At 43.5% G+C, this 20,697-nt stretch overlaps 1 protein-coding gene across 3 annotated transcripts in view; it reads right to left on the bottom strand.

Annotated features, from left to right (window-relative positions):
- Positions 1-20,697, bottom strand: part of mta2 (metastasis associated 1 family, member 2) — a 45,743-nt gene that overhangs the window by 15,513 nt on the left and 9,533 nt on the right. For all 3 annotated transcript variants that reach the window (XR_004895508.1, XM_031290479.2, XM_035993812.1), the window contains exons 2-3: positions 16,766-16,833; positions 11,006-11,099 (exon numbers count right to left, since the gene is read on the bottom strand). Coding sequence is in view for 2 of the 3 variants with exons in the window: in XM_031290479.2 (XP_031146339.2) it covers positions 11,006-11,099; positions 16,766-16,833 (162 nt within the window). In the remaining variant the exon portion in view is untranslated. The remainder of the gene's footprint in view (positions 1-11,005; positions 11,100-16,765; positions 16,834-20,697) is intronic.

Consider the following 20,697-nt stretch of genomic DNA (forward strand, 5'->3'; position numbering starts at 1 on the left):
TACCTGCCAACAGGTACTTTTTTTAGTATCTCCTCCGTCGAGGTTCCAAGCGATGTGAAAACCTACAGACTACTGATTGGTTGGAGAGAATGGTCACTAATCACTGCGTCATCATTGCTAGCGACAGACGGGGGCGTCCTGAACAAACCCGCCATTTTTAAATAGTTTAGCCAGCGGTGTTTTTTTTTTTTGCTGCATCTTCTGCTTCTTTTGAAACAAAATCTGTCTTCTGGCAAACACAAACACAGGCAGAGAGTCAAAAACAACACACCTTCGACGTTCTGTGTGGATGTCGCATTAGGTCATGGCAATTTCCTGCGGCATCGCTATGACGACCAGCCACGCTCGCCTCATGCATGAGGCGGTACTAAATCTAAAATGGAAAAAGGAGGACGGGGAACCGCGGCCGAGTTGAGCCGAGCCGAGTAGAGCTGGTACTAGCAGTGGCTAAGCGCCAATAGAGTGGCCCCCTGGTGACGGCTAGGCCCTGAGCAGCTTTGCGGAAGCTTCACAGAAGTCACTACTGTGAAAATTTTGCTCTGCTGATTTTTGGAATGAAATGTGGAGTTTTGCCTGTTCGCCATTCGTCTCTTTTGCGCTCTTTTCTCTTCCTCTTTCTGTCTCTCACAGAGATGATGGTCCCATGTCATACCTTTATCTTTCAGTGTGTGAACTGATGGGGTGTGATAAGGTCCAATAGTTATCAATGCATTGTTGCGAGTTGTGAGCCTTCCTTTAACGGATAATACCGGATATATTCAGACCAAAAACAGCCGTGTTACAGAAATACAAGGGGCTGTGTTAGGAAGGGGGTGTTTTGCTTCAGTTCTTATCCCCGATTATAAGACTTGTGTGTTTTCACAGTGATGAACAGAAAAAAAAAAACTATGCTGAGACACATTTTGCTGGCATTTCTGGTAGCGCTGTTATAGCTGTGAATGCAGCAGTGCAGTGTGTGCACAGTTTAGGCCTAGGCTCTTTGTTGGTGATTAAATGCTACAACTTTTCAAGACCCAAGCCAAGTTCCCCTGTGTTGCTGCCACCTGCTGAGGGGGTTAGTCCCTAAGTTAGCAACAACTTCAGCTTAGGCTCACGCGGACTGACCTTTAAGGTGGACCAACTATTCTCATTTGGTTGTGTGGTTTTATTTATTTGTTTTATTTATTTTTCCACATTCCAGTAGCGATGTCTGATTTCTTAAAGGTCCAGTGTGTAACGTGTTTAGTTGTTCATTACCAAAATCTGTGTTGCCCGTTCACAAACTTGTCCTTTTTCATGAATATTTACCTCCACCATCAATTCCAAGTATTCCTTTTGGCTTGAAAGTTTATATTTTTGAACTGGGGTAGACGCTCCATATTCATGCTCCATCTTGAAATACGTTAGCCGGTAAGGGACATACAGGACATACTGCTCCGCCTTTCGTGTTTTCGCTGTCACATGATAAACTCACAGGTGCTGCTAATGCTGCTAACGGGTATTGTAGCTTTCCGGCCCCTGGCAAGTTTGAAGAAGGAAACATTTCAGGAACAGAAGTCTTCTTCTTCGCCCAGAAAAAGAAAAAAGGATATTGAAAAGAGCAAGAGACCGGCTTTTTGAAGCGTGAAGGCTACCGTAGCTGTAATACGTACTTTGAACTGCGTGGTGTGAGAGAGTTGATTGCGATATATGATCTCAACACTAGATGGGAGAAATTCCTACACATTGGACCTTTAAGAATTAAAAAGTTCATTCATTTCATATATTTCATTATATTATCCTTATATCAGTGGCATAAAATGGTCTTAAAATGACAATATATAGTCCAACAAAAGTAGTAATCATTACAGGCCTTGTGACGATCATTTTATCCTCTGTCAAGAATTGTTTTGGATGGGCAATATGGTAATATATTGCATAAGTTGACATCAGTGTGTCTGCCGTTAAAGATTAATGTTGACTTGAATAGGTAAGCTGCCTGTTTGCCAAGCAGTACTGTCTGACTGAAAACGACCTTATACCTTATTACACTTGCTTTCTATTGCAGCAATATTTTATATTAATATTTTGTTAATCCTCTGTAAAGCCCTTTATAAGAGATTAAAGGTTAGAGAAAAATGGTCCGTTTGCTCAATGGTACGATTTCTTGAATTGAGACCTCTATAAGAAATTAAGAATTTAAAGTGTGTACTTGATCTTTGCCATCCACTACAATGCACAGACCATCAGACACAGTTATTAATGGACTGGCTGTAAAACAATGCGATTGTTTCACATGACAAAACCCATGTGACACCCGAATTTACAGCCAGTAGGATACATGAAAAAATTAAGCCATAGGCAGCTATGTGTGTGTGTGTGTGTTTAAGTGTGTGTGTGTGTGTGTGTGTGTGTGTGTGTGTGTGTGTGTGTGTGTGTGTGTTCAGCCACTAGATTGCGCATTCCTAATTTCAGGCGGGTGAGTAATTTGTTGCAAGCTGGAGGGGAGGGACTATATCGCTCCATCTCCGTGGACTCCGCCCCTGCACTCAGCCACAGGAAACCCTGTCAGCGTGGGGCAAGGGAGAGAGAGAGGGGGGGGGGAGACACAGAGATAGTGAGCGAGAGGGACGGTACTTTAAGCCACACCCCTTTTCTGTTAACCTCTCAACCCCCCTCCCCCCTCCTCCTCCTGTCCGGCTAGTCCCTGCCAGACAAAGTAGGAAACCCTGTGTAACAAACCTGAGGCGCCCATCCCCCCCAACATGTATCCCCAACTCGCTCCACAAACACACACACACACACACACACACACACACACACACACACACACACACACACACAAACGAAGAAACCACAGACACACAAAAGGAGAGACCGGCACATAAAGTGCACACAGCATAACAGTCGCACACAGCATAACAGTCACACACACACACACACACACACACACACACACATCTGACAAAGACACAAGGCAAGTCAAAATTAACCCGTTTGGTGCTGTGGCCCTTGGAGACAGATCAAGGGCCTTTTGTTCTGCACAAAGAAATTGTGTGTGTGTGTGTGTGTGTGTGTGTGTGTGTGATAAGGAGGAAGAGGAGGGGAGCAGTGACGGAAAAGTGAGGCAGATAAAGCAAGGTTTAGTACAAATGAGCAGCAGCAGAGAGAAGGAGCTGGTACACTTCATCACTGTTACAGGATCACAATGGGCCAAACCACACAAGAGCATGCTCAGTTAGACACGTCATACATCCCTTTGGGTCAATGACAGGGTGGGATGGACTTCCAAACGATATAAACAAAACTATATTTCAGTTTGGTTTTCAGCAGTGTTTGGGGGGGGGGGGGGGGGGGGGAAAGGTTAACAGAAAGTTTGCTGACTTCTTTGCTGACTTCAGACCACCTTGACATCCCATCGGATCAACACAGGTAGGTTAGATGACTAAAGCTGTCACATTTCACAGGAGGCGTGTGAGCACGGTTTCTATGGGAACGCAGCCGCCGAGGCTTTCATCCCCGTTTGTCACTCGGCCTGAGGAGAAAATGCTGTACTCGCGCTGTTTATTTAGTTGTCGTGACTTTGCGAATGATTGACGTCCTGTCACTGTTCCAGTTGCATCTCCTCAAAGTGGAGAAAGAGAGCGGACGGCTGTTTGAGTTCAGTTGAGCGGACGACTCCACAGACTTGTGTAATTGCCACTTCATGACATTTCATAAAATTCTGAAGCAGCGGCGGCAATAATTCTGTCTCTGTGATCACTAATTTTAAATGTCATTAACCTTTATAAAATAGAGCCCAACCGATACTGGATTTTTGGGGCCAATACGGGTATTAAAGGAGTATAAATATTTACGATAAATGCATCGGCCGGTATTCTTGTGAAAATAACTTGACATTACAGAATAACGCCCCTAATAATGTATAGTTCAAGTATTGTGTTTCTGAATGTTGCGGTTCGCAGTAAAACTAAATTACTGTTAAACAAATAAGGTTGTGTACCTTTTCACATATCAGCTGTAAATCAAGTACTGTCAGTAACGTAAATAGTGAGTTTTAATTACACTATTATTGACCATTTCCTTTAGACTGTTTTAAACTAAATGTGAATTTCTTATTCAAGTGCTTTAAACAAACATTTTACAACAATGCCGTACTTCAATACAACTGTAAGGTACTTTTAATTGAGTATTTTAATTTTCTCCTACTTGCCTATTGTAAGTTTTACTTATCTATTTTTATAGCTTAAGTTACTTTGCATATTCATATTAATTATACAAAATATTATAACTAATCTGTGATGTATTAAAGTGGATAAAGAGGAGACTTTATTGATTTGGTGGTGAAATTCAAAAGCTAGCTGCCAAGTCAAACTTCCGCTGTTATTTTGGTGAAAGTAACTCAAAAGTAATGCAAAAGTAGTGTAACGCATTACAATTCAGAGACAGTAATATTGTAATATAACTAATTATTCTCAAATGACAGTAACTATTAATCTATAATGTATTACATTTTGGAAGTAACTTGCCCAACACTGGTCAACACAAAAGTCTGAGGTTATTGTGAGCCACTACTGCAAAAATAATGCTGTTTTGAGTCACGCAAAACCGGAAGAAAACAACATCCGAGTGTGAAAAAGGAGGGTGAGTTACACAAAGACGGCAACAAAAATGTCTACTGGAGAGACGATGACATTCAGGAACTTTGGTCGGCAGGGGCCGACGCCAAAAACGTCAGGAGGAACGGCACGAGACTCTGTGGTTTCTGACCACATTACAAACGGGCTAATCATGTCCCGTCTGCTGCACACTCTGCCAGCGCCACCCCTCATAAACCAAATGGACTATGTGTACAACGCGTCGGACAATCTCCTGTTGTGTGAAAGAGAAACTTCAGACTATGTTGGGTCCTGATTCATCGGACGTTGTCCGGAGTTCATACGTAAGAAAACAGCTTATGTCACATCACCTTTTTACAACAGAGCCCGCCCACTTCAACTCAGTGAAACGTCAAGCACTGCACACAAAAAAATACAAAAATTCCATTAAGTGAAATAACCAAAACTGTTTCAACTTTGGCAGAATATGTTGTGTCCATGTAGGACCCCTCACCTATAGTAAGAAGCTGATTGTAAATTGATTTTCAGGGCCTTTAAGCTCTCAAACTAACGGCTCCGTTTATCAATCTAGACTTTCTTGATCCTATTCAATGTCTCATCGGTACCTTAAACAACACGCCCCCCACCAACACAGACCCTTTTTAGCCAGTCACCTTAAGGTGTTATGCAGCAGACTTTAATAGAAGCAATATTAGCAGCAGTGGACAAATGCAACAATTTTAAACCAGATATTTCTAAATTTAAAACCAGAATGAGATTAACTACTTGGCTTGAAAACAAGTCATTAGACTGATGATGCTTTCTGTAACTGGATACAGCACAAAAAAAATAAACTAACTTAAATTACTTAGTAAATGATTATCAGTGCATGACGATGGGATTAGCAAAGATAACCAAAAGCATCGTTATTATAACCACCTGTCTCAGACTGTAGGAAAATTGGTTAGAACGAGGCATTTGCTATCCTTGGAGACTTCATACTTTGCTATTGAGAAATGCTGCATTAAAATATCGACAAACACCGCCATAAATGTGTCGGTTAAGTTCATTTTGTGCTGTTGTGGATCAGGCCTGTCACTGAATCACCTACAAAATCAAATTAGACAAAGCCATGTTTGTAAAGAAGACGGCTCGGCCTCTTTCAATGAATAAAATGTTTAAAGAGCCCATGGTGCCAGCAGACACAACAACACATGATGAAATTGCCAGCGTTATTAGTCACATCTTAGAATTGTCCACACATGACCAGTGTACAAACACATAGCAGCCGTTTGTGGTGCGGAGTACAATCAGAATATAAGCAGGAGTAATGCATCCATTTTGAGGTGGTGTGTGTGTGTGTGTGTGTGTGTGTGTGTGTGTGTGTGTGTGTGTGTGTGTATGTCTTTGTCTGGAGCACTGCAGCCCAGGAGGAGGGAGGGGGAGCTGGCGTTGGTGTCGGGGTGGGGGTAATGAGTGGATGTGATCAGGCTTCAGTAGTCTGCATGCCATTAGCCCCCCCCCCCCCCCCCCCCCCCCTCCCCGGCTTTCTGATCACACACAAGACGGAGATGGAGACAGGTCTTATAGGCTGGATCAGGCCGGGTTGGAGGGGGCCGGGCAGACACCACATACTGAGACGATACTACTAAAAAATTATAGTTAGACATCATTATTATATCCAGGGTGTGATTTGCTTGGAGGGGGGGGGGGGAAGAGAGATATGTGGGATTTTCCCCATTCTGGTCTACATATCCCTGTCTCTGTTGAATTATTTGTATACTTGGTGGGGACTAAATGTATCCCCCCCTCAAAGTGATCAATGTTACTTCTCCAATAGACCATATATTATATACCTAAAACAGAAGTATGTTAAACCAAGTACAGCGCTGTAACATGAACAGTCCATAGTGTCACCTATTGTTACACAAACGCCTCGGGAGTTCAGTGCTTGGGCTTTGTTTTTTTTTACCTTCATAGTGTTTTTAACTTTTTTGTTACAGCGATAGAGACAGTGATATTCCCTGTTTCCTGTAACATTAACAGGACTCTCACGCCGTGATACGGACAGACGAGTCTGATCTCCGGTTACATGATTGTTCGCCGCAGGGTGACGTTGGGTTGCTTTTTTCCAAAATTTGAATTGGACTCAACTTTTTGCTGCAGGCATTAAAAATAAATGGAAATACCTGGGTTTTTTGCCAGACTGTCTGACAAGTGATGACCGACGCAGTGTTTGTAAATGAATGCTCAGCCAGCGCCTCACTAGAGCATTAGCGTTATGAATGGCCGTACTAGCTTTATCAAATCGCCTGAAAACACCACCAGGCTGATACAGTATAACCATACAGACCTCTACACACATCAGACTGCTCACTTGTAACTCAACATTTCTCCGTTCTTGGCTGAGATGGACAACATAGCGCAGCATAAATTAGCAGCTAACCGACATTTAGCTACCGTTAGCGGCTTAATACAGACAAAACACCACAGTGAATTTCAGCCTGCATGAATGTTTTTTTAAACGAATATTCGAATCACCATAAATATCGATTAATGTAAAATTATTATAACCACAACTCAACATGTTTTAAATGAACAAGAAGTACAGCTGTCCCATTAACTAGAGATGCACCGATTACAATTTTTAGGCCGATTCCGATTTTTCATTGAGTTTGACCAGCCGATACTGATTTTAGCCAATTCCGATTTCATTATTTCTAACCACTTTACAGCACACACAAGTATTTATTTTCTATCTTTTCTTTAATAGAACATTTTACATTTTGCATAGAACATAGAACATTTTTTGAATAGATAATCAATCACTATAAAATAGAACTATATAAATTACTCCTGGTGTGGGAAATTCACACACATCTAAAGTGCAATGTTATGGAAGAACCATTTCCTTCTTTTCACATCCAATATCGAACTAAACAAATGTGATATATTTAGCAAACTAAACTTCTATGTATGAAAACAGGTAATGGCAATAAAATAATATATAAATAACAAATAAAAATAAAATAAATATAGCCTTGCAGTTAGAGGTGCAACGATGAATCGATTAATTGATTAGTTGTCAACTATTAAATTAATCACCAACTATTTTGATAATCGATTAATCGTTTGAGTCATTTTTTTATTAAAAAAAATAAGATTTCCCTCTCCTGGAACCATCACCTTATCGTAGTGGAGAGGTTTGTGTGTCCCTATGAACCTGAGGGCTGTGTTGTCTGGAGCTTTGTGCTCCTGGTAGGGTCTCCCAAGGCAAAGTGGTCTCAGGGGAGGGGCCAGACAAAGAATGGTTCAAAAACCCTATGAAAAAACGAGGTAGAGATGGAGTGACCCTGCCCGGAGGAAGCCCGGGGCCCCCGTCTGGAGCCAGGCCCAGATGGAGGGCCGTCAGCGAGCGCCTGGTGGCCGGGTTTGCCACGGAGCCCGGCCGGGAACAGCCCGAAAAAGCTACGTGGCACCTCTCTCTCCAACCCATGGGCCCACCACCTGTGGGAGGAACCGCTGGGGTCGGGTGCGCTGCCACATGGGTGGCAGTGAAGGTCAGGGGCCTCGACGGACCAGACCCGGGCAGCAGACGCTGGCTCTGGGGACGTGGAACGTCACCTCTCTGTGGGGGAAGGAGCCGGAACTTGTGCGGGAGGTGGAGCGCTACCAGTTGGATCTGGTGGGGCTTACCTCTACGCACAGTCTCGGTTCTGGAACCATACTCCTGGATAGGGGTTGGACTCTTTTCTTCTCCGGAGTTGCCCAGGGTGTGAGGCACCGGGCGGGTGTGGGGATACTCACAAGCCCCCGGCTGAGCGCCGCTACGTTGGAGTTTACCCCGGTGGACGAGAGGGTCGCCTCCCTACGCCTGCGGGTTGTGGGGGGGTAAAACTCTGACTGCTGTTTGTGCGTATGCACCAAACAAGAGCTCGGAGTATTCGGCCTTCTTGGAGACCTTGAATGGAGTCCTGTATGGGGCTCCAGTGGGGGACTCCATAGTTCTGCTGGGGGACTTCAACGCGCACGTGGGAAATGATGGAGACACATGGAGGCGTGATTGGGAGGAACGGCCTCCCTGATCTAAACCAGAGTGGTTGTTTGTTGTTGGACTTCTGTGCTAGTCATGGATTGTCTATAACGAACACCATGTTCGAACATAGGGATGCTCATAAGTGTACTTGGTACCAGAGCACCCTAGGCCAAAGGTCAATGATCGATTTTATAATCGTTTCATCTGATATGAGGCCGTATGTTTTGGACACTCGGGTGAAGAGAGGGGCAGAGCTGTCAACTGATCACCATCTGGTGGTGAGTTGGGTCAGAGGGTGTGGGAAGACTCTGGACAGACCTGGTAAGCCCAAACGGGTAATTGGGAACGTCTGGAGGAGGCCCCTGTCCGACAGACTTTCAACTCACACCTCCGGCGTAGCTTTTCATGCATCCCTGTGGAGGCTGGGGGCATTGAACCCGAGTGGACAATGTTCAAAGTTTCCATTGCTGAAGCTGCAGCGGGGAGCTGTGGTCTTAGGGTCTTAGGTGCCTCAAGGGGCGGTAACCCACGAACACCGTGGTGGACACCGGTAGTCAGGGAAGCCGTCCGACTGAAGAAGGAGAAGGAGGGATATGTTATCCCAGAGGACTCCGGAGGCAGTTGCAAGGTACCAAAGGGCCCGAAGGGCTGCAGTCTCTGCCGTGAAAGAGGCAAAGCAGCGGGTGTGGGAGTAGTTCGGAGAAGACATGGAGAAGGAACAATGCGGATTCCGTCCTGGTCGTGGAACAACAGACGAGATCTTTACTCTCGCAAGGATCCTGGAGGGAGCCTGGGAGTATGCCCAACCGGTCTACATGTGCTTTGTGGATCTGGAGAAGGCGTATGACCGGGTCCCCCGGGAGATACTGTGGGAGGTGCTGCGGGAGTATGGGGTGAGGGGGTCCCTTCTCAGGGCCATCCAATCTCTGTACGACCAAAGCGAGAGCTGTGTCCGGGTTCTCGGCAGTAAGTCGGACTCGTTTCAGGTGAGAGTTGGCCTCCGCCAGGGCTGCGCTTTGTCACCAATCCTGTTTGTAGTATTTATGGACAGGATATCGAGGCGTAGTCGGGGTGGAGAGGGGTTGCAGTTTGGTGAGCTGGGGATCTGATGATGTGTTCCTGATGGCATCGTCGGCCTGTGACCTTCAGCACTCACTGGCTCGGTTCGCAGCCGAGTGTGAAGCGGCTGGGATGAGGATCAGCACCTCTAAATCTAAGGCCATGGTTCTCAGCAGGAAACCGATGGAGTGCCTTCTCCAGGTAGGGAATGAGTCTTTACCCCAAGTGAAGGAGTTCAAGTACCTTGGGGTCTTGTTCGCGAGTGAGGGGACAATGGAGCGGGAGATTGGTCGGAGAATCGGCGCAGCGGGTGCGGTATTACACTCAATTTATCGCACCGTTGTGACGAAAAGAGAGCTGAGCCAGAAGGTAAAGCTCTCAATCTACCGGTCAGTTTTCGTTCCTACCCTCACCTATGGTCATGAAGGCTGGATCATGACCGAAAGAACGAGATCCAGGGTACAAGCGGCCGAAATGGGTTTCCTCAGGAGGGTGGCTGGCGTCTCCCTTAGAGATAGGGTGAGAAGCTCAGTCATCCGTGAGGAGCTCGGAGTAGAGCCGCTGCTCCTTCGCGTCGAAAGGAGTCAGTTGAGGTGGTTCGGGCATCTGGTAAGGATGCCCCCTGGGCGCCTCCCTAGGGAGGTGTTCCAGGCACATCCAGCTGGGAGGAGGCCTCGGGGAAGACCCAGGACTAGGTGGAGGGATTATATCTCCAACCTGGCCTGGGAACGCCTCGGGATCCCCCAGTCGGAGCTGGTTAATGTGGCTCGGCAAAGGGAAGTTTGGGGTCCCCTGCTGGAGCTGCTGACTGTTCGCCTGAGATCAGTAGAGCAGATGGCTCTGCAGAGCCGTGTATAATTACGACTTTATGACATTTCATAAACAGCTGATTGAGCGGCAGTGCGCCACTGCTACATGCATATAGCGGAAACCCTGCATGTGCACGTGTGGTGCTGATGTTGCGCGATGTAAGTCATCCGGTGCCCGAGTGAATTTGACAGGCATAAAATTGGCATATGTCAGTCTGACCGGCAGGTCGCCAGTCATGGCCGATGACGTGAAAATCGGCCAATTCCGGTCACCGGCCGGTCAATCGGTGCATCTCTACCGTTAACTATTCTTTTTCTAAACTAGGATTCAGCACTGAGCCTTACACAAAAGTGATGGGCTTACTTTAACCCCGGAAGCAGGCCGTAGTGAAATTTACAACATGAGCTGAAGAGGTGCTTTGAGGCTTTATGTGAAACACAATGGGGAGCAGGCTCATTAAAGGCAGCGAGCCATGTCATACCTGCTCTCACGCTGTAGAAAACAAGAGCTGAGATAAGGTTTGGGCTCCGTGGATGCTACCTACTTGCGTTGCTGTCAGCCAGGGTGTTGAGGTTTCCTGAGATGTCTCGCCTCCTAAACAGACACACCACCTTTGCCTCCACGTTCCCATTGGCTGTCTGTAAATGGAGAGTCAGTGGTTACAAGTTGCCTTTATCATAAAGAAATGGTATAACTACCTCCGTTATAACTCCTGTCAAAGGTCTGAGCCTTTGCAGCTACCACCCATTTCTCTGTGTCTCCGGCCATATTGACATGGTTCCATTCACTCCTAATGCTAAGGGTTAATCAGAGGCACAAACTAGTGCTCAGTATCATTTACATTTGATTCATACGGTTTCCAGTTTTGATTTATATCAGTTCTGATTCTTGGCACATTATTTGAGTGAGCCAAAAATAATTTGCCACTTTAATCATCAGCAACTGTAGGCTGCCACAGGGTGTTTTGCCCATTTCTAATTACCACTCACTAATCACAATAAACTATTCATATTAGGTAGTCTGATAACTCTTATTTTATCATTTCTATCAGTTATGGTAACTTTATACTCAAAATAATTATTGAGATCTAGGAACACGGCAACATCGCTACAACAATTTACAAAACAAAAGATTATTTAAACCACTTTATTTTGGAGGTACAACTAAAAGTGAATTAATTTGTTCTTCACATATAACAAGAACCGTTCCTCCGATCTGCTTCACACTTGGCGGGTGAATTGCTGGGGACCCAAAGACATGCATCGAACCAATTTGGTGCAATTTGGACACGCTCAATATTATGTTCAATATTAACAAGCTGTGAAAAAAAAGTATCATACATCTCTCTGTGCAGCAGCGGGAGCGGGGCCTGCATTCTGTCGCCTCCATGACCAATATTAGTGACTGCTAAGTTAGTAACACACTGCTGATTGTAAACACAGGTCTAATTATAAAGAAGCTATTTAGTTTGGTGGATCCCTTTGAAATATCGGGTCCAGCTGGTCAATACTTAACACTAAAGTAACTTCAACTGGATGCAGAGTGCATTGGGTGTCCAGCTGGTGATTGTCAAACTAACTCCAGCCTTGTGTTTGAGAGTTTGCTCTCCTCGGCTTGTGGGATGAGACTTTCCTCACCCCGCTCAGTTTAGTTAGGAGATGACAGTGTATGAGGCCTTTAAATGTGATGTAGCTCCTCTGCTCTTTTCTCTGAAGGTTAATGTCATCAAACCACTTCCACAAAGCGAAAGTCTTTCCTTATTATGGAACCAATTCCTCCACAGTTCGTATCATGATATGACAAATTTAAATCACAATAGGATTTATACTGGTATTATCACCCCCCCCCGGTACTTCAGGTTTGAAAGATTATGAGGGTTTCCTTCTCCCTGGACTGAGGACCCTGACTGACTGTGATCCTAAGAGGAAAGAAAGCATCAACAGCACTCACATTCATTCTCTCTCTCTCTCTCTCTCTCTCTCTCTCTCTCTCTCTCTCTCTCCTCTCTCTCTCTCTCTCTCTCTCTCTCTCTCTCTCTCTCTCTCTCTCTCTCTCTCTCTCTCCATTAGCACTCAGGACGATGCGGTCCTCCTGGTGCTCAGCACAAGCCCTTCAATGTAAGAGTGTTACATAAATGAGCTTAATCCTTGACTGAGAAACAAGCCTGTGTCATATGCTGCTGCTGCTGTTATATAAGTGGCTCCTGTACCCCTGTCCTGTGATTACAGTAACCACTAGGGGTGCACCGATTCGATACGGCTATCGACCGATACTGACTCCAATAGCTGGAGCCCGAGCTATTCAATTCCATGTTTACGTCTGGTTACACATGCCCGTACTACGTAATGCAATAGCAGCGCACCAGACGGCAGTTGACCACACACAGTAGCTAAGGGGGCTGTTTGGAGGCAACGTTATTTCACGCATGACTTATTAATAAATAAGAAGATTATCCAGCAGGACAGGTTGTGAGCGAAGTGGCTGCGGCATGATACCATTTTAATTTGTCTGTTCAAGTTGTGCAAACGTGCTTCTGCGATTCAAAGTTGATCCACTGTTTACATTCCTGTGCGTGTGTGTTCAGAGAAATTTAAGTTGCGATGTTTATTTACCGGATACCTTGTTATTAAATGAATAGCCGTGGAAATGTGTCTTATTGGACGCCACGATTGAAACTGAGAGCAGTCAGCCTGTAATTCCTGAGCCTCCGCAAACAATATCTATGTATTTGTTACATTTTGTTTTACAAAGTTAGGAAAGCAATGTATAAGTCAAGTCTGATGTTGCCTTATACATTAAAGAATGATTCATGATATAGTGTAATTTACACCCTTTTAAGGGTTCTGTGATACAGTTTGTTGCTAGTGCGTGACATGTAGGCTCTGCATGCAAAGCGAATCACCAAGTGTGCGTACAATTATTACGTTTTTATTAGGGCTGTCAAAATTAATCTGAGAAAAAACAGCGCGTTAAAAAAAATAACGCAGATTAATCCATTCCATATTGACGTTTGACCCAGAGCCGTTCTAGCCACCATTCGACTGTAAAATGAAAGAGGGAGACGAGAATGTGCTGCCTGGATCATTGATTGGAACATTTACTTATAAAAATTCTTCCTGAATAGGGTTGGGTACCGAAATCTGGTGCCAATATGGCACAGGTGCCTTCATGACCTGCATCTACCAGACTGAATAGCAACGTGGATTTCGGCGCCTCATTTCGGTGCCACCGATATGTCTGCGCTTCTCTCTGATGCTCTGAAACAACACGGTTATAATGCTGACAGCTAACGCTAAACGGTGTAAAGTGTGACTGTATTTCACTGCAGAGGATTCAACAGCGGGATGTAACAATCTGCAGCTGCTGTTGTCAGAAAAACACAGACGGTGCGTTCAATGAAACTGGTAAACTACAACCTCGTGGTGCATTCAAAGTTGTTGTTAAAGGCCCTTTTCCCATCTGGTAGTTGTTTTTCTCATTCAACAGCAATTTACTAGTGAAATAAGTTATTGTTATAGTTATTACATTATTATTAAATCATTTAATTTTGACCATATTAGCAATAAACAAGCCTTCTTTAATGTTGCCGACTGTTTAGTACCCTTCTTTTTTTTCCCTTTTTAACTTTCTTAAAAAGTATCGGTTAAGGCACCGGGCAAAAATGATGTATGCTAAACTTGCATTAACTAACTAAAAAGTTACATTTGATCTGCAACTCTGCAGTGCTCGACAGTAACGCTAACGGAGGTGTAACGTTACGAATGGCCGTTGTTCTGACTCGGGTGCCTGGGTCTGCTTCCCGACGGTTCAGTAAACTGCCGTTAGCGTCCTTAGCAGCAGAGTTAAGTGCTGACCGGGTTTGGATTGCTGTAATGAGAGTGGCTGGCTGCTAGCTGGCTGGCTGGATGTGTCCCCGGGCCGAGGCTGTTGTCAGCTCTCATCCCGACTGAAGCCTTGCAGCGCCGGGAGAGTGAGCCAGACAGACAGGGGTGTGCTAGCTGGCTTAATTACCATTAGATTAGTCGTCTATCTATACAGTTAACGTTACTGATGAATTCGTGGGTTAGCCCAGAGTTGTTAACCGGGGTCAAAACAATCATACTAAAAAATAACTGAGCGTATTGAACGATGTCGTAATCTTATGTTACCCACCAAGAATTAGCTAATGTTATAGACCAAGCATTAGCATTAGCTACTTGTCAACCAGCACCTTTATAGTAGGCTAACCTTAAAGCAACACCAATGCACTTTTCCTCTTCGGTCCCCCTACAGGTTGGAAGTGGAATTGTCCATTACCGTTACCATTATTCTTATGTCTCGTTCGAACTAGTTGATGAACCACTGAAACGATTTTGGAAACATTATTTCAAGGTACAAAAAGAATCTTTGGTGTTGGATCGATCAATATTGAAATCAATTAATATCAATAAGGTCTCTGCTGTATTACTGTGTTGCAAAGTGGCAATCAATGACAAAACGATGCCATGTGGCAGAAAAAAAGTTGTATTAGGTTTACTGAGTATAACTCTCCTCCAATACCCTTTCTCATCTGTTTTTGTCTTTTAACAGCAATTTACTGGTGAATTCTTGTAAAAAGTTATTATTATATTTTTAATGATCATTTAAATTCCCCCTTTATTGTGCTGATCCGAAAATTGACTAGATCCATGACTCAAAACCGTGATCCGATCCGTCTGTTTTGTGATCCGTGGCACCCTTATTTGAAAGGGATGGGAAATTATATTGCAAGCCATTATCTCATTGTTTCATTATTAAAATGTGTGGTATAGTTACATAAGATATTAACTGCTCCAAATATAGGCAGTTTAAAACATGGCAACCGTATTGTCAATTTCGGCAACCAAAAGCTGATGCCAACCACTTTAAAAAGTTAGCGTTGAGCCCTGCTGTGTATTCAAACTCAAAATGAGAACGGTTAGAGTAATGTGCCATGTGCTTATGGCCAGGCAAGCAGCCTTTATGTATTTATTAAAGAAGCGGTCTCCACTCTCTGCTGTCACATCTCTATCTCTCTCACTAAAGTGAGGGAGCGGTTTGGCTAACATTGATGTAAATATGCAAATAAATCAGACAATGCACAGGCAGTTTAGAGATATCGCTGCAGGTGTGGTGTTGAAATAAAGTCCTGTTTGTCTGAGACCGAGACAAGCCTACAACACTGCTCAGCTGACAGGAAGTGCTTGCAGGCCAGGTAGAGACTGTAAACAAAGAAAGAGGTCTAAGGGCTGGGCTAAAGCCAACTCCTTATCGTCTATCACTAAATATGGATTTAGATGACAAAATAGATGAACTGCGGCTGTGGATCACCACTCATGAATGGATTGTTGACTGCAAGATCAGGATTTTTAATGGAAACAACGTGGTAAGAACATAAAAACTGATGTGAAAAGGGTATTTTACAATAACTTTGAATTCACCACGAGGTTGACCAATTTCAAGTAAACGCACCATTTAGTCCCGTCTGTGTTGTTTTTCTGACAACAGCAGTGACCATAGTGCTACTTTGTGTCTTTTAGCTCATAGCTTTAGCAGCAGGTTGTTGAACGCCCCAGTGTTGGAATCCTCTACAGTGAAATACAGACACACTTCTACACCATTTAACTGTCAGCTACTAACCATGTTTAATCCAGCTACTAGCTAACGGTAGGCTAACATTAACATTACCTGCTGCCAAGTGTAACGTTAGCGTTAACTAGCGTCCCATGCAGCCATGCTTCTGTTGCCTCCAACGTCTGTTTCGGAGCATCAGAGGGCAGAGCAGATTTTTAAGTGGCATCGAAATACCATATTAGCACCAGATTTTAACATGCACAGTTCACGTAAACAGAAAATTGCGTTGCCTGTATCTTTTCACGTAAACCCTCCATAAAGGTTTATCAGCCTACTTTAAGTAACAGCGGCAGTAAAAATGTATTTTATACTATTATGATTAAACTTTGCAACTGATCCACGGTTCACATGCATTCCGACCCGTGAGTAAATGGTCCCTTAACACCCCTACAGAGGGGCAGTGTAACTTACTTCTTACAGTTTGTGTGTTAAAGACACCATCCTGTAGTGTTCAGAGGACGAGGCACTGAAAGACTGCACTAGGTGTTGTAAATTAAATATTCAGATTCTCTCCCTCGCTCCCTTACTTTATAACAGTGAACACTGGAACTACTTAGTAGGTGTCCTATATCATGTTTTAATGAACACCCTGCAGCCAATCAGAACAGAGTATTCCTATAAAAACAAATTTCAAATGGAGAAATATGAGGTTGAAGGAAGAAAGACAACCCACCTTGTTAAGCTCTTCTATTCTACGGATCAGGTAAGGATTGCTGGAGGAGTTCTCAAAGTACACATAATCTGGAAAAAAAAACAGAAAAAAAGATTAGACTCATTTTGTGTTTACAGTGGAATATGCATATCAATGTACATCATAAAATAAATACCAAGTATAGTGAATATTTTTCTAACAATACATTTCACATCAGCATCAGGTGTGTTCTCCGATGGTTCAGGTCTCCTCTGGACAGTTATGTGGCTGTAATGGCAAAACTGAAAAGGGTTTGGCTAACCTGATGGACAGGACCCCATTTAAACTGACCCAGCTCTAATTGGAAGTCTGTCTGTACAACACTGAGACACTGTTAGGAGAACCAGACCCTGCCAGCTTAATAAATGGGCTGGTGTAATATGAGTTCCAGTAAGTTTTCTGTCCAGGCTGCAGACTGACTTCATGTGATATGATCCAGGCCCCCAGGAAGTGCCTTGAAGCAAGTTGAACATTCGGGCCAAACAGTGGAATTGTAACTCACGGCCGGTCACGTGATGCCCACTGGACCCAATAGACTTTTTTCCCCATAGACTTACATGGCGAAAGACATTTATTTGAGCGTTACAACCCCTGCTTAATGACTTGTTTCACTATCAGAATATGATCCATTCGATCCGATAACATTTGGAAAGTCTAGAAGAGCCCCACGATTAAACCTTTAATCCCCATTCAAGTTAGTGGAGCGCCTAAACCGGAAGCGGGAAACATCACACCACAGAGAACAGAAGTATTATTTGACTTAAAGTTTGAAGATGTCAAACATGACGGCAATATAACATCCCGTAAAATACTGTGGCATTTGTCACTAATTGGATAAGTAGAGTAACTACTAGTGCTGCCCCCCTTGAAGTCCATACGAGTCATCAGTAGAGAAGACCCCGAGTCGACTCACATTTTGTCAGTCAAATCACTAATTGTCTTGTTGGCTTCGTCATTGTAGACAGAGCAATGCAGAAGCAACAGCATGGCAGGCTGTAAGTCTTGTCTCAAAATGACCTAACCACAAAACTAAGTCGAACAGCACAAGGCAGGGCAGCGCGATGTGTGTTTGTTGGCTGCTCCGACGCTCTCAGTGCTGGTGCTGAATGTCAGTCAATTCTGCTACAACTTTTGAACCAGACGCTTTTACAAGCTCCTCTACTGCTGAGCAGTGTGACTGAGCGTTGGGCTGACAGCGCTGTCAGCAGCCCAGCAGGAGAGACGTGTGGTGTGCTAGGGTTTTATAACTTAACTATCACGCACTCTTCTACTTTCTCTGACTGTATGAAAATAAACAGAGGCATTAAAACTAGGCATGGGCCGGTTACCGCTTTGAAAAAGTCAAGGTTTCAAAACCACTAACATTTTCCGTCATACCGTTCCTAAGGTAAGAGCTGTTTTTTATGAGTGGTCAAGGAGAGAGACTGCAGTTTAGTAATTCCTCTCCCTGCCAGTGTGAAGTGTGTTTAAAAATATGTTATTTTTTACCCAGACATTAAAAAAAAAAAAAAAAAAATACAATAATACACTTTAATTTTTTTTAAAGATTTTTTGGAGTTTTTCCCTTTGCCCATTTGATAGTGACAGTGGATAGACAGGTTAAGGTGGGAGAGAGATGGGGGACTCAAACTCGGGCTGCTGCAAAGGACACACGCTCTTACTGGGTGAGCTAGAGGTCTCCCAGAAAAGAAAAAAAAAAAAAACATTTTAAAGCTGTAATTGCAATACAGCAACACCGTGAAACCGTGATATTTTTGCTGAAGGTTATCATACCGTCAGAATCTTATATAGGTTTTAACGGTAAAACATCAGACTAATGTAGATTGATATCGGAGTTTAGTGTTGGATGCTGAACTGGCACTAACTGTACAGGGGAGTGAAAGGTGTATTGAAGAAAATACAGTAATTACGTTTTATTTAGTGTTTATAAAAGCATCTATATATAAGAAAAAGCATGAGCCAGTGAACCACAAGCAAATGAGCTGGAGCTCTTTTAATGATATCATCTCATTGTGTCCTCTTCCTCTGTAATGGTTTAATGGCACCCGGCTGGAGAATTAGCACCACCAGCTGTTTATCCGGATGCGCCCAACTCTTAATATTCATGTAACGGTAGTGGGTGGAAACATGCAGTCATTCACATTTTCTTTCGTTGACATTCTAGAATTTAAAAAGGTAAAATTTGGGTAAAGGTTGGATGCAAACCTGACTATTGTTTTAGGGTAATACACACTACACTGGTGGCGTAGGACACGTCAAAACACATGCATCCACTGTCTTCTACAGTATGTGAGCCTGCACACAGGGGCCTCCTGACGCATCAGGAAACACCACTGTCATAATTCCTAGCAGTGACGTGCATCATCACTAAGGACAGCAGCAATTCCATCACAATTGTACAGGGAGTTCCCAGGGAAACTCTTTCTCCTAAAAAATTAAGAATTAATCAGTCACCTGTGTCTGTCTCTAATGTGATCAAGTCAACAGAACTACATTCTTATTCTTTTTTTTCCTTCAGGTTAACCCTATACTCGTTTTTATTGCAAGTCAAAAGACTAGCAGAACAACACGGGGAAGATAAGAACAGTGAATACAGGCCAGTTCACAAAATGTGATAAGGGAATAAGAGAACAAGGGTATGTTAGTTGTGGTGTGTTGTGTTGATTTGATATTGGTGTATGAACACCCACCTACATTATTATTTATAAAAAATGAATTTGTCGATAATGGTTTCTGTTAATACATTCATTTCAAAAGACAGTAATTCAAAATGTTTTTATTCAGTCAAACAGACAAGGGGAGTTAACATTTTCCAAATCTTCTCAACATTTGTTAAATGAGGTTTGCTGACGGTGGCGGGACAGCCAGGCTGGCAGAGCTTCAGCCATTTTAGAACTCCCCACACTGTTTAGATTCTAGATTCTAAAATCACAGGTTACTGTGGACCTAGATAATACTTTACAGCTGCTCATACTGTCTGATGTGAGGTGGTGGGTGGTCTATCTGTGAGTAAGAGTCAGCTTTAGGGTTACACGCCATGGTAACACCTTCTGGCAATGACACTGTTAACTAAGGAGCATACAAATAGAGGTTAATGAAGGCCAGCAGCACCATGCAGTGCAACAGTGAAAAATCACAAAGCATCATCAAAGATCACAATTTGCCAAACCTCAAAGATGAGTCCAAAACCCAAAGATAGTTCATATGAAGTGATTAACGGATCCTCAGCAGCGAATTATCACATTGTGAGGAACAGGAGATTACCAATTGTTTAGCATTTGTCCTTGATAAATAAGTCCGATGTCAAACCACCGTAAGTTCTGCTGACCTATGCCTCTCCAGCTTCTCCCGTAGCTCTGGGTGTATGTCCTGCACTGACTTGAGTGGGAGGTAAACTGGGCTAAATCGTGTCTCCCCCATCTGTAGCGCTGTCTTCGATAATTGCGCAACCAGGCCAGATTGTTTCAGATATCTCACGAGTCCTTTAGAACGTCAGTTATAACGGTCCTCGTATTAAAAAATGGTCGGGTTTAAAATCAGGCTCGGGCTCATAATTCCCTTAGAAAGGAGAGAGAAAAATTGCACTTTTCTTTGTGTATTCCTCCTGAAAGTGACTTGAAATGTTAATTTGTTTTATTGTTGGATTTATTTGATACATCTGATTTCATATGTTGCTAAAATTGCACTTTTTTACTGTAAGATTAAAGGGAGAAGAGCTTATTCATTATTTGACCTACTACTGTTAAAAAAAGCAAATACAGGCTGCTCTTTTTGCACTTCCTCTGTTTTTATTTTTGTATTCCTCCTAAAAGTGACTTTATTTTGTTGTTGGGTTGATAGCCTACATCTGGCTTCAGGTTACACTACAAATTCATTTTACTTGAACAGTGCAGTGTTCAACAATTTTAATAAAT

The sequence above is a fragment of the Sander lucioperca genome, chromosome 17, assembly GCF_008315115.2.
Source record: "Sander lucioperca isolate FBNREF2018 chromosome 17, SLUC_FBN_1.2, whole genome shotgun sequence".
Lineage (NCBI taxonomy): Eukaryota > Metazoa > Chordata > Actinopteri > Perciformes > Percidae > Sander > Sander lucioperca.